Here is a 13,718-nt window from a genome sequence, read left to right on the forward strand (position 1 = left end):
CCTGCTGATAAAGCCTATTTTACTCTAGCAATTGTAAATTATTTTGTTTTTCATAAATAATTTTGTGATAAAGTTATAAATACATATAAAATACAGATAAATACTGATAAAAAATTAAATGCAGATAGGTTTGATCTGTATTCTTATACTACACCTAAAAAGAAAATCCTGCTTGAAATGCCTGTTTTGTAGAGCAGTGCAAGTCAATGTGCATATATCTGGCTTAGGTGACGATGAGTAGCCTACTTTTTCCACAAATCATACATTCTACTATATTCTAGCTCAGTGGAGTGAGAGCATATTCTGCTTGTGATGCTAACTTTCATGTGTTCATCTGTAGAGCACTTGATGGGCACATGAGAGTGTATGTCATGATACTTCATCAGTGGCCAAAAGTTCTCTTTAATTTGCTTTGAAATAGTGACAGACTTTGCTGCTTAAATGCATTTCCTATCACTTTATGAGTGTAAATTAAAATTGTCAATAGTTTCTCATGAGTCAAAGGCAACTTCTAGATCTACAGTTTATCTGATACAAAGACAGCCTGTAATGACATGTTACTAGATCTTAAAAATCATCTCATCTTCTATTTGGTAGCTGTAGTTTCTCATTTCTCCTAATTTTTTTTTTCTTAATGTTTTTTGTTCGTTTGGTGATGGGTTTCTGTTGTTGTTGGGTGGGTGAGTTTTTTGGTGGTTTTTTTTTTTTTTTTTTTTAAATTTGGTTTTTTTTGTTCTCTTCATTGCCATGGATGGGTGGCATTAAGGCAGCTTTACGTTAGCTTCTTTTAATATACCAGTGCTCCTAGGAAACCTGCAATGGCTAACTCCATAACAACTTCAGCTTTGGCTGTATGTGAAAAAGTACACGTCAAAAATAATTTTTCCTGGATGAAATGAGAGGATTTTTATTAACCATCTCGTTATTTCAAACTGAGACACTTGTTACACAATGTGGTAATTTTTTTTCTGTATGGCTATTTTTAGAGATTTTTATGTATTTCTAGAAGGCAGCCTGATGTTAGATTGCAACTGAAACTGTCCAATGAATAATTGAAGATTCTACTTGTAGCATTTAATCTTTTTCAGGTCTTCCCTCAAGGTGTCAGTCACACCTCATTTTTGTTTAGCTTAAATTTTTACTAGAAGTACTAACATCATGATGTGGCAACTGAAACCCTCCAATTTTAAAAAAAGTTCCAATATGTAAACAAGGAGATCTATAGGACAAGCAAAGCAGTAGCTACTGTCACACTTCATGAACACATACCCTCAGTAGAGGGAATCCTTATCTCAGGCTGAATTCCCAAGACCATTGGAGATTTCAGTGGAAAAAGTCCTGGCAAAACAGGAGAATGCACTGATAATGTAGAGTCCACATTTGCATGTTAAGCCTTCCATGCTGTAGCTGAAATTGGTAAGATATCAGCTCTGAACGCTTCTGAAATACAGGTATTTTCCTTTTGCTGGCTTGGTTTTTGTCAGTCTCAGCAAAGGGGTGAAGTATCACTTTGCTAACCTTAAGTGTGTTTTGCAGCCGGAGAAGAAATATTAATGAAAGGACTTTCTGGTGTCCGGGATAATGTGTGGCACACGCTTACTCTCAGCATTCAGGTAAGGACACAGGCAAAAAGCTAAAAACACAGTTATGAAACTTAGAGTCCTAAATGGTTTAGACAAAACTGTGCTATACTATTGACTGTGTACTAGATGACCTTTGAACGTCCCTTCCTACCCTAATCTATGATTAGTTTGCCATATCTAAACCACATTATCTCTGTTACTTTAAGCCAATATTAAAATACCATGCCAAGTTCTGTTGCCTGTATTTTTAGAGAACTTGAGAAAATGGAGAGGGCATAGAAAATGACTGGAAAGATGAGTTCAAAGCTGGAGATAGGAGGGCTAGAGAGACCAATCTTTTTTTTTTAATAAAAAGATCATGATCTGGCTTTGTTCTGAAGACTCATTAAACTACTAAACTAGCCTGTTTTACAAATCTGGTTCCCACCAATTTCCTTTGGGTGAATTTGAAAGCAAAATGATAAGGCCATGATTGTGGAGCTTAGTTAACCACTGGCAAACTCAGTTGAACTGCCATCATTCTTTCCTGTACTGAAAAAGCATGGGCTGTAAAAATGGGTCACAATTAATGAGAACCCACAGTTTTTCCTTTCCCCCCAACTCCACCCCTTTTGGCCATAGTCACTTGGAGAGGAAAGTAGTCCAAGCTCTCCTTTAGATACACCTCTGTGCTTAGCTGGATGTGACATTGATGCAAGTATATAAAAAGCTTTAAGTTTCTTTGCTGAATGCCTCAGCTGTTTGCCCAGTGTAACCTTTGCAACTTCAGTGTGGCCTGAAACGTGGGAAATCTTAAATCCTAGATGGGGAGATCTTCTACTGAAGCAAACTCTCTTTTAAAATTATGCATTGAGTCTTCCCCTCATCCTAAAATGTCAGTGAGTACTAGAAGCTGTTTTTTGTCTTTTGTGCTTTCACAGTGGGAGACAAAGAGATGCTTGTACCTGAGGTATTTACTGGAGTGAATCTAGTTTAGTTTGGGGTTTTGTACACCCACACTTACGACAACAATTACCATATGTAAAATGGGACAAGACATTTGCTAACCTGAATGGGGGACTAAGATGAACATATATCATTTAAAACACAAAACAGTGGTGGTAATTTTAAAATCATGATGCTACAAATGTCTATCTGCGTATTTTGTACCATATAAGTCTTTCATGTGATGGCAGAAGTGTGAGATCCACTTTAAAGAATTGTTATGCTGACTCCTTGAAATGCTTCTTTGCTTTTACCTGTGTCTGTAATTGTCTTTCAGGTTAAGAAATATAAGTAAACTGAAGTACTTTTTTTCCTAAATACTGTTTAGTTGAACACTGGCAAGATAAACTGTACCTTTTGATGAAACTGTTTTCAATTTTAATGGCTTCAAATGGCTTGAATAATACTTGAAAGTTCTACTTACCCTCTTCCTCTCAGCTTAATGACTAAAGTACATCTTTCTTTCCGTTTGACTTCTGTGTAGTTCTGCAGAATTGGTGCCAGGTATATAATGTCTGCTTAAGGCAGTTGGGCTATTTGAGGGAGCCTGGCAAATCTGGAAGAGGAAAACCAGTTTACCTTTCAGATTGTACAGCAAGTTTACAAAGCTGAGAGTTAGGGGAAGATGATCCTTTTATATATTCATTCTAAAGACATTAGATCTATTTCACAGAGCTGATGGGCACTAGAGGATTCCATGCAATAGTCAGAAGCAACTCTGCATGGAAAATGTGTGAAATGTTGAAAGTTGACTTGACATCTTTCTGCCTTGTCTCTTCTCCCATGTGAGTAGGCTCAGTGTCAACACGATCATTGTATTTTACAAAGCTAACTTTTTCCTTTTTTTGACAGGGCACTTCTGCCTCAGGAATGCTAAATGGTTACCCACTTTGGGAGAATGTCACCATTTCTCAACCAAGTAACGGCTGGGCTGCTGTTGGAACTCGCTCCTTTGAGTTTGCACAGTTTGACAACTTTCATGTTGAAGCTAGCTGAGGTGGCTTTTTCATTTAGCGTTCTTGTATCACTTCGAGTAAGAGCCAGTTCGAACTTTGAGGACAACTTAATGCTATGCTGAGATTGAACCGTTGGCAAGGAATCCAAATTCTGTCCTTATTATTCACTAAAGGTTTACTTGAGTAGATATCAGCATGACTGTAACTTTATCCCCTGGTTGCAGTGGGGGTTTTACCCTTTGATTTTTGAGGGTAAATTTTAGTTCAAGGTAATGATGCAAACAAAATGATAGATTTAAATCTTTTTTAATAACAACATCTTAACTTCCTAGCTCACTTTTAAGACGACTTTAGACGTTAATAGAAGACAGTGGCATTCAAGATACATTTTTAACTTATATGATTATGTCCATTCCTTTCACTCTGAAAGAAAGAATTAAATGCCAGTAAGCCTTATGAGCCAGTCACCCCATACTTTCGTAGATGTCATTCTCAAATTTGGATGAAGTATGTATTTTTTCTATAGTAAAAACAAAAAGATGGTTTGCCTGTTTTTCTGCTGCAGTCTGAGGCTAGACAGTATAATACTCCAAATGCATTTGATTAGTTTTTCCTGATTACTTCTTCTAACTTTCATTGACAGCCGTAAAATACATCATCTTATTTTCAGTGGAATGAAAATGTGCCATATGGCTGATCAGGCAGTGCAGGATGTGCCTTTACTTCTAAACTACCTCCTCTTTCCAGTGAAACAGTTGAAATGGATGAAAAGAAACCATCACTTGCAGTTTGTTAATGACAGCCTTGTTGTTTTTTTTGCTTGGTGCAAAGAATAAGAACTCTGCATCATTGATGCTGGCAAGCAGAGTGCTTACTTTCATGTTGGATCATGTGTGGAAAACCCAGCCTTTTGTTCCTAGTAATCTGGGCAACCATCTCTCGCTTTTGATGGATCTGAAAGTTAGAGCAGGAAATAATTAAAGCGTAATAATTTTATTTAGCTTAAGAAATTACTGTAGCACAGAGGAGATATGGATATTATCACATCCTGATATAAAAGAAAATTAAAACCCCAGACTTTTCCCATAAGAGCTAGCAGTCTTGCAGTCTATTCATAAGGTGACAGCAGGTGGAGGTAGACAGAATTGTTTAGTGTGGCAGGCAGTCAGATTGACACAATAGTGTCTGGTTTTAAACTTCTAGGCATCATGGAGTGAAGTTCAGAGGGAATTTCAGATCCTTGGGAAGTAACAGATTCTGTTTTGCTGTTGCTTCATTATTTGTAGGTCTGGCTTTTGGGGGGGGTTTGTTGTTTGGTTTGGATTTGTTTTTCTTGGTGGTTTTCTTTGTTTGTTGTTGGGTGTTTTTTTTTTTTTTTTGCTTTTTTGTTGTTTTGCTTGTGTTTTTGTGTTGTTTGTGGGGTTTTCTTGGTTGGTTGTTTTTTTTCCCCAAGTTTTTGTGCTACAAAAGAGGAAAAAAATAAAAAGGATTGAGAATATTGAGGGTATAATGAGGTACTGAATGAGATTTTCATCACACACACTCCAAATTCAGTTGGCTTCTGAATTTTCCTGTTTGTCAGTTTGTATGATGTCGGTTGCCATAACTAAACATGCCACCTGTGTCCCTCTACTTTTCCCATTCACATCCTGTGTAATCATCAAGCAAGTAGTTCCACGCACTTGACAGGACACTAACCGCTGTATGAGGCTGTCTGTAGCAGGCAATATCTTGAGAAATATATTTGCAGTATACTTTGTTTTATACAGATTAATATTCTGATCCACTTTATTTTGAAGGCTGATTCCAGTGTTAACTTTAGTCTTCAAAGTTGTCATCTAATGCAGAATTAATCTAATATGAATCATTACTGTAAAACTTTTATAAAGGTTATTTTCCAAATTAGCTTTTGGAGAAGAGTTCTTAAAATTCCATCTCTAATATTAAAGTAAAACTGTTTTATTTTTTAGCTGTTTTACTGCTATTGATTGGTTGTGAATCATTCATACATGCAACTTTCATACATGCTAGTAACCTTGAAAAATGGTTCAAACCACTAAACTTTAAAACTCTAGAAGGCTTTCAAGTATTAAGTAATTTAACTGGGTGAAAAATGACAGCTGTTTTTCCACTTCAGTTTCATTTGATGGTTGAAGTATGGATGCAAATCTGTTCATTACTTGCTTGATTTCAGAAGGGATGTCACTGGTAACTCCAGATGTGAAGGAATCTAATTCTATGTCCTCATTCAAGTAATATGAGTAGAGGAGTAGTTCTCGATTAAACATTTTAACTGTGATGGATTTTCCTAGTGGGATACTTGGAGACTTCCTAGTAGCTTGTGTGGCTGCAAGCAGTGTTTGTGTAAGAGAGAGATCAGCAATGAAGCAGTTATTCCAAAGTAGCTGTCCATTTTTTTTACCTTTTAATGCACTAGTGTAATAAACTGTACTGTTACATTGTGTACTAAACGGAATGTATTTTATCACTGGCAGTGTTGATTTTTTTTTTTCCTAATCTTAATTTATACTGTTAGACAATTAAAGTGTTATGAACAGAGTAAGTGATTTAATGGTGACATAATGTTATCTTTTTATGTCTGTAATTCTTCACCCTTCAGCAGGCTGTAATATGTTTGGTAATAACAAGCTGTCAGGTCTTTCACTGAGGGGTGGATTTATGTTGTTGATTATAAATACTAATCATTCCAAATGGACAAATAAAACACATAAAGCCTCCTTATTTGTGCAGTATGCTTCTGTAAATGGGTCTTGGTTTTTCCCAGTATGCAAGCTGACAGTTTTTCCATTGTGATTCTTGATAAATATGCTTGGCATTAACTTAATTGGTTTGGAAGAGTTTTTCTGACACTGAATAGCCAAACAGTTCTCATTAACAAGTATCTCAAAATTCATATGCATTAGGACTTGTGCTGTTGATAAAATGATTTATTTTTTTTTTTTAGTGTTCAATATACATTTTGCTTCTTTATTGTTTTAATTTAGTTAAGAGAATTAAATTGTGTTTGACGGCCAGTCACACAAAAGTGCAGAGTACTATGGTCCTGTGAGGTTTAGCTGAAAGTCTGTTTCTATGTATGGAAACAGACAGTGCTGTACAGATGTACTTTTAAAGTTTAAATGAGGCTTCTTTACTTTGAATATCTTTTTGTATCTATTTTCAAATGTGTCTTTCCTTTCCCCTCCCCCCCCCTCCCTAAACTTAAGGTTCAACTTTAAAAGGGGAGGAAGAAATTGCAGAGGGCTAGTCCTGTTTTCAAGGCTCTCATGACGGTAGATTTGAATTAACCTAGAAATACTGTCTTCCACTAGACAGATACGTGCTACCACCTATACCAACACTACGTTAAAATCAGTTCTGTCCATTCTCTGCCACTCTGCCTTTGAGGTTGGACATGATGTTCCTGCAAAACACCAGGAGTCCTTTGCTTTAAAATTATGGGAGACTCTTACTTTAGGCTGCTGCTGATGGTTTCTTTTGCAGCCACTTCCTGATTTCACTGTATCAAAAGTAAATTTCTAGTTCAGGATTTGATGAGGAGCGGTATTGTTTGCTCTTTCCTTATTGAATCAGTTTTATTGCATGGTAGCAGAATGTTGGTTGTTTTCACTAAATTTTTCATTGTTTTAGCTGAAGTTTCTATCCAGAGTCCATTTTTCTGGATGGGTGTATATATTATGAAAATAGCACCATAATTATTGCTGGTTTTGACTATTTCAGCAGCATGGCCAAAGAGGGACAGTGCTTGGAGACCTTATTATCCTCACCTTGATGTATTGAGGTTTTTGGGGTGTTGGATTTTTAAACCACCTTGTAAGTACTACATTCATACAAGTCTGGCACGTGCTGGGAGTAAAAGGGAGGTTGTCAAAAAAACCCAAACCCTAATTTTTAAAGACTTGCTAGGATTGTAGTAGAATCACCAGGTAGCTTCTTTGAAGCTTGGAGTGTATTGTACTTTGATACTTGATGAGAAGAAATACTATGTGCCGATTAATGTCAGAGCTTGCTGAAACGGAAATAAAATGCAAATAATTTTCAATTTTCTTAACAAAGATATCATGGGTTAAAGTTAAATGCTTCTTGAGCATGGCTGGAACCTTAGCAATCATCCTGCCCATATTGGTAGTGCATAAAAATTTAGCATGAGCAAGTTCCTCTTGCCACTAGATATGCTCCTTCCATTTACGCTCAAGCGCCACTGAAACAATAAAGGTGGTGTTTCTAGAACTTGTGTTTTAAAAAAAACCACAATAACCTACTAGCAATTGAGCAGAGGAAAATGTGTGTTGCATCTGCATTGCCAAGCTTTCACCATGTGCCAAGATACTTCTGTGTGGTTTTCATAGGGGCTTAGACAAACAACTGTGAAACAGTATTTTTCCCTTCAAGGAATTATATTTAGATAAGGTTAGAAACAGATACAGAACTCAAACATTAGTTTTGCCAAGGGACTCCAAGTAGCTTTGCAACTAGTGTGTTAACCCTGTCCTTTACTTTGGTACACCCCAGGCAAACCTAGACATATCTCTGGGAAGTGAAGACAAAATGCAGAACTGTAGTAGAGGATGGCTCAGTGCAGTGCTAACTTGAGGGTTTGCAAAAGAGAACAGAACCTAGTGCACTAGGCTACTCTGTGCGGCTATGGTCTGGGAACCCTTGATGGTCTAAGACACAGAATATAACACCGAAATTATTATCTTTTAAAAAACGAAAGCCAAAACACAACAAAAGTCCCAAAACAAGCTCTGTGTACCCAAATAATACGGTGCATGCGTACCCAAATAATATGGAGAAAGTCAAGGAACAGTCCAGGTTTAACTTGACCCTTTGTTCAGTTTCTGTTGGGAAATGTAGTTGTCTTCCATGCTGTTTTCCATGAACAATAACTTAATTAAAGTGCATATAGAGAATACAAGACTTTATTGTTGCTAAAAAGCAAATGTTCAGCTAATTATAGACACTGCCATTTTCCAAGAACACTAGGATTAGAAAGGTTAGAAAAATGTCAACAAGTTATGTGGCTGCAAGGCATGCCTGTGATGTGGGAATCAGCCCTGTTCCTGGTTGCAGAAGGTTTCTTCTTTAATAGCATAGCAGCAGAGCTGTAAGAAAAGGGAAAATGTTTCTCTGTTACTGCCACCCTCCTTCCAAGGTTTTGGGAAGCTTCACTTAACATCAGCCAATGTGAGACTGCACAGGAACAGCTCTGTAGCCTCTTCGCTTGATCATAAAGAGTTAACCAAGTGATTTGAAAGAGCATGTGGCATTGACGAACAGCAAATCCTATTAAGAATGTCTGTATTCCCTTCTGATGTGACTGCTTGTGTAGTGAGAGCAATAAATGGTAGTGTTGCCTGGCAAGAGGCAGGTTTTGTGCTGAGCTGAGGTGCATGCAAGTGTCTTGGTGCAGAGATCTATAAAGCTGCATCGGGATGCACGGTCTCTGGCATAAGCTGCATATTTACTATTCAGTCTAAGATTGCTGTTTAATGGTTCAACTTCCTTTTTTTTTTTATTTTTTTTTTCCTACTGCTCATCTGATACTTTATCCTAAAAAGATGTTTTGCCAGCATTATGGGAAATTTGCTCAATGCAGCAGGGCAATACTGTCCGAGAAGGAGGAGGCTGAGAATACTCTGTTAATCATTCAGGCCTTCTCCTTGCCAAAGAAGAATTTTTTCCTGTTGTGTATTTTGGGGGCCTGCCTTGCTTGAGTGCTGAGACAAAAGGGTGGAAGCGCTTCCACTGCTCTTTTGTAGGTGGCTAATCTGCTATTGATTTAAAAAACCCACCATCATTACCTTCATTTATGATTTGTGTAAGGGGTAGAGGGAAATAGCTCAGCTTCTCAATTCATGATAAAAGCAAAGTTGATACTACAGTATGTGTCTATAATTTATTGAGCTCTACTATTTACTTGTGGGGTGGCTTGAGTTCTTCCTTAAACACCTGTGTTTCTACCTTGAGACACAAAAGCTTGGATTAGATGAATGCTTTCATATAGATACATTGACTGTGAATACCTACTTCCCAAGCCAATGGGAATTTCTGTTACAGTGTGACTGAACCAGAGTGGGAGATTCTTTTCAAATGCCATAATTGGAAAGACATAAATATTTTTAATTAATGATAGTTCTAGTAGATCTCTGGAACAAAAATCTTACCTTCCCCAAATGTAAATATATTGTTTACATCCCTTGGTTTCATTCTCCTTCCCTGTTTGCACTTTTTAAATGGCAAATACTCATAGACATCAAATAGTTACCCAGGTGAAAATGCAATAATCCTCATCTTTTGTGCAATTCAAACTTTTTAGCTCTGCATTACAGCTAATTAATTTTCTTCTTGTGCTGAATCTGAATATTGTCTCTTCACTGGATTTTGCCACATTGTCTACGGTTAATGAAATTGAATACATTTTCACTGGAACCTTATTTTTGTAATAAATAGAATTCATTTGAACCAGGTTCTGCAAGGAGGCATCAGCAGGACCCTGTAGACAACTAAACTTTCTTCTGGTGTCTTGGCTTCCAAACCACAAGTCATCTCACCTGTAATTTTTCTTCCCTAGTTTTATTGCCCCACACGCTCCCCAGTGCCACCTGTATAGGGTCACTATCAGGGTAACATCCTCAGTGGTAGTAGTGATTTGCAGGTGTTATGCTTGTGTAACAATGGTGAATTGGGAATGATTAGGTAGATGCCAATCTTCTGTAACTTCTTTGTAGAACTCAACCTCCTAGAAGACAGGTAGGGTTTTGATCACTTTTCTTATACACTCAGGCATTGCAGTGTCAGTAGTCTGTTTAGCCTGCTAAGGAGTCTATCATTCCTCCTTTTACCACCAAAATGTTCACATTTGACACTTTTATTTATTTTGTCCCCCGGAAGCCTGATGCAGAGGGGGTGCTGGCTTGCTTTTATTACATCAAAACCTGATCACAGTAATTATGTGTTTAACAACCTCCCTGATGGGTATATATTACATCCTCAGATGCCTTTGAAGTCTTCCGCTGGAGGTAGTTATCCATACCAGGTCATTTCAGAAAGCAATTTCTCTGAAAAAGTTGCTAGCTTCCACTAAAGTAATGTAAGTGTGGTGATGATTGTTTTCTGCCCTATGAGGTTTTAGCCGTACATTGTCTAACTGAAATGTCTTTTGCTACCAGTGCTTGCTTGTTTCAAAAGCTTGTGGACCACATCCCATGTCTTTAATCCTGTAAGGAGCTTAGTACCATGTAAATATTACCTGTGCCCTGTACTGCAGATAAAAGGGCAGTGCCTATTGCATGCTCTACATTTCTGATGATCTCCAGATTGTCTATTTAAGTTTATTTCTCTTGCAGACAGTGCTCTGAAAGCAGAATATAATGAATTTACCTGTACAGTTTTATTGACTTTTCAAAATGTACTGTTCTGTTTTTAGATGATGATGTAGCACTGCATGCAGTCCTGGATTTTTTTGTAACATTTAAATTCACTACACTTAGCAGAGCTTCCAGTGAGTGGTAGATGAAGACTTGGAGTGAACCGAAGGACAGAAAACTGCAACTGTTGTTCAAAGTGCCTATGCAACCGACAGTGAATATAATCAGTTTGAAGATTCAAATGAGTCTTGGATGTTATAGTATGGTATTTATTCCTAACATGGCATCCTGGGTTCACTCCATGCCTCAGTTTCCTCATTAGGAAGTGGATGCAGCACAGGAATATAGTGGTACTGAGCTCTCTTGTTTAATAGACCTGAAATGGAACTGCTGCTTTAACTTCCTTCCTTAAAAGTCTGAAAGTGTTAGCAGGGAAAAGCACTGATTAAAAGCTTGGTGTCGCCTGCTATCAAATGTGTAAGTGGGAAAATGACAGTGCTTTAAGAGCAGGCCACTGTGGGTGTCTTTGCTCAGCAGCTGTCAGCTCTGCGCTAGTGATGATGGGGGATTGGAAGTGGTAACTATTTCCTTTTGAATCTGCCACTGAACATGCTGCCTTTTTCATTTTTAATGTCAGACAACTATAGTGCATAGGACTGTGATGATGCTCTGCCTCTAATGATAGCCACAGTACGGGTGTGGGTCTTTTCACAGAGCTTTGGAAGGGACTCCCTTGATTCCAGTACCAGCAGTACACTGGTGTTGTGTGGTTTTTCTGTCCAACAGCCTCTCAAGCCAACCGTATCCTGGGCTGCATGAAAAAAGCATGACCACCAGGTCAAAGGAGGTGATTCTGTCCCTCCACTCTGTTCTCATGAGACCTCACTTGGAGTATTGTGTCCAGTTCTGGTGTCCTCAACAGAAAAAGGACACGGAGCTGCTGGAGCAAGTCCAGAGGAGGGCCACGAGGACGATAAGAGGACTGGAGCACCTCCTTTATGAAGACAGGCTGAGAAAGTTGGGGCTGTTCAGCCTGGAGAAGAAAAGACTGCGTGGAGATCTCATAATAGCCTTCCAGTATGTGAAGGGGGCCTACAAGGGTGCTGGGGAGGGACTCTTCATCAGGGATTGTAGTGGTAGGACAAGGGGTAATGGATTCAAACTTAAACAGGGGAAGTTTAGATTGAATAGAAGGAAGAAGTTCTTTACAGTGAGGGTGGTGAGGCACTGGAATAGGTTGCCCAAGGAAATTGTGAATGTTCCATCCCTGGCAATGTTCAAGACCAGTTTGGACAGATCCTTGGGTGACATGGTCTAGTGTGAGGTGTCCCTGCCCATGGCAGCGGGGTTGGAACTGGATGATCTTAAGGTCCTTTCCAACCCTAACTATTATATGATTCTATGATCAGGGGAAAACCAGACAAAAGTGATGGAGTTAGTGAGCTGAAACAGGCGCATCACCAACAGCTGCCACTACTCGCAAGGAAATCTTCTGGAGAAGGTAAAGCAATATTTTGTGCATCATGGAGCTACCTTTCTAGTGGAACCAGTAGAATGGGGATAGTTGGGTTAGGTTGAAAATTACCTTGTTTGGTGTAGAAACACATAAGGGAGTGATGTAAAGCTTGCATAGTGTGTCCTTGGAGTTATATCAGTTCCTGCGTGCTTATGACTTAACAAGGTAGGAGGAGTTGTGTTAATGCATCTGTAACAAGCCTGAGTCCATAATATACCCCAGAAATGCTCATCTCCACATGCTCTCCCTTCTTTTTATTGAAAAAAAAAAAAAAAAAAAAAAAGATGTAAGTTGTAGCTAGCAAAAGAGCATAGTGGTATGAGAGGAAAACAAGGCCAAGTCCATTTGTAACATCTGCAGTCATTTTTTCTCAATGTTGTATTCCTAAAGCTAATGAGCACTGTTCACGTTATTGCTTAACTATAGCTACTTTTCCTCCGGAGACCTAATTCCCTGTGAAAAGTCTCTCGATCCTAACCGAAACCAGATAAACAATAATGCTATTGCAGTTCACTGCGTGTGACTGACACAGCATTTGAAACTGCCACTCAGCCCAGACAGTTAGGAAGGGTAGCTTGTACTTTAGGCAGCAAAAACCCCCGCCTCATTACAGCAAGTCTGATCTCTACTCAGAAAAAAAAATCTATAGTGGTATCACAGAGATTGGTTTCCGAATGAAAAGTTGAGGTTTGGCATGAACCTTAGGACTTTTAATCTTTTATGACAGGTTCGTAAAGAGAACCTTGCAGTCTATGCTGGAGACACTAGATGGCAGTGGAAGTACGACTAAGAAAACAGCCATCTCGCGGGGTTTGGGGACAGTCTCTGAGCCACAAAAAGGAACGAAGGCAGCTTTACTTGAGAAGAAAGATAAGGTTGACACTAGGGGCGGCTTTCTGCGCACAAAACCCAAGGCTTCACTTACAAGGAATACTAATTTGTCTTTAAGTAATTTTGCATCTGCTTTAAGCAGATTAACCTATAAAAAACACCCCAAAAAACACAAAACAAAAAGCCAAACAACAGATGCTTTGTAAAACATCTATTACCTACAGTGGTTTGTCTGGGTCAAAGTCATTAAAACAAGAAAAAGCCCCAAATGTCCAATCGCTGCCAGTGGCATAGTACATTTTTTTAATTTTTTTTTTTATTTATTCTTTTGGTGAGTCTCAGTAATCTTTAACTTGTGTGTTCAAGCTATGAAAGGATCTGCAATGATGACTTCTAGTGAACAATGAGTTTGCTCTTCACTGATAATTATGCTGCGACAGCCCATATCCTAGAAGTC

At 38.4% G+C, this 13,718-nt stretch overlaps 1 protein-coding gene across 1 annotated transcript in view; it reads left to right on the plus strand.

Annotated features, from left to right (window-relative positions):
* GALC (galactosylceramidase) overlaps positions 1-3,563 on the plus strand; it is a gene marked incomplete at its 5' end in the record, with an annotated part of 31,678 nt that extends 28,115 nt beyond the window's left edge. Inside the window, 2 exons of the mRNA XM_010010552.1 lie at positions 1,537-1,613; positions 3,420-3,563. Of these exons, the coding sequence (XP_010008854.1) occupies positions 1,537-1,613; positions 3,420-3,563 (221 nt within the window). The remainder of the gene's footprint in view (positions 1-1,536; positions 1,614-3,419) is intronic.
* Positions 3,564-13,718: the final 10,155 nt, after the last annotated feature.

Source organism: Nestor notabilis, unplaced genomic scaffold (assembly GCF_000696875.1).
Source record: "Nestor notabilis isolate BGI_N333 unplaced genomic scaffold, ASM69687v1 scaffold25102, whole genome shotgun sequence".
Classification (NCBI taxonomy): Eukaryota; Metazoa; Chordata; class Aves; order Psittaciformes; family Psittacidae; genus Nestor; species Nestor notabilis.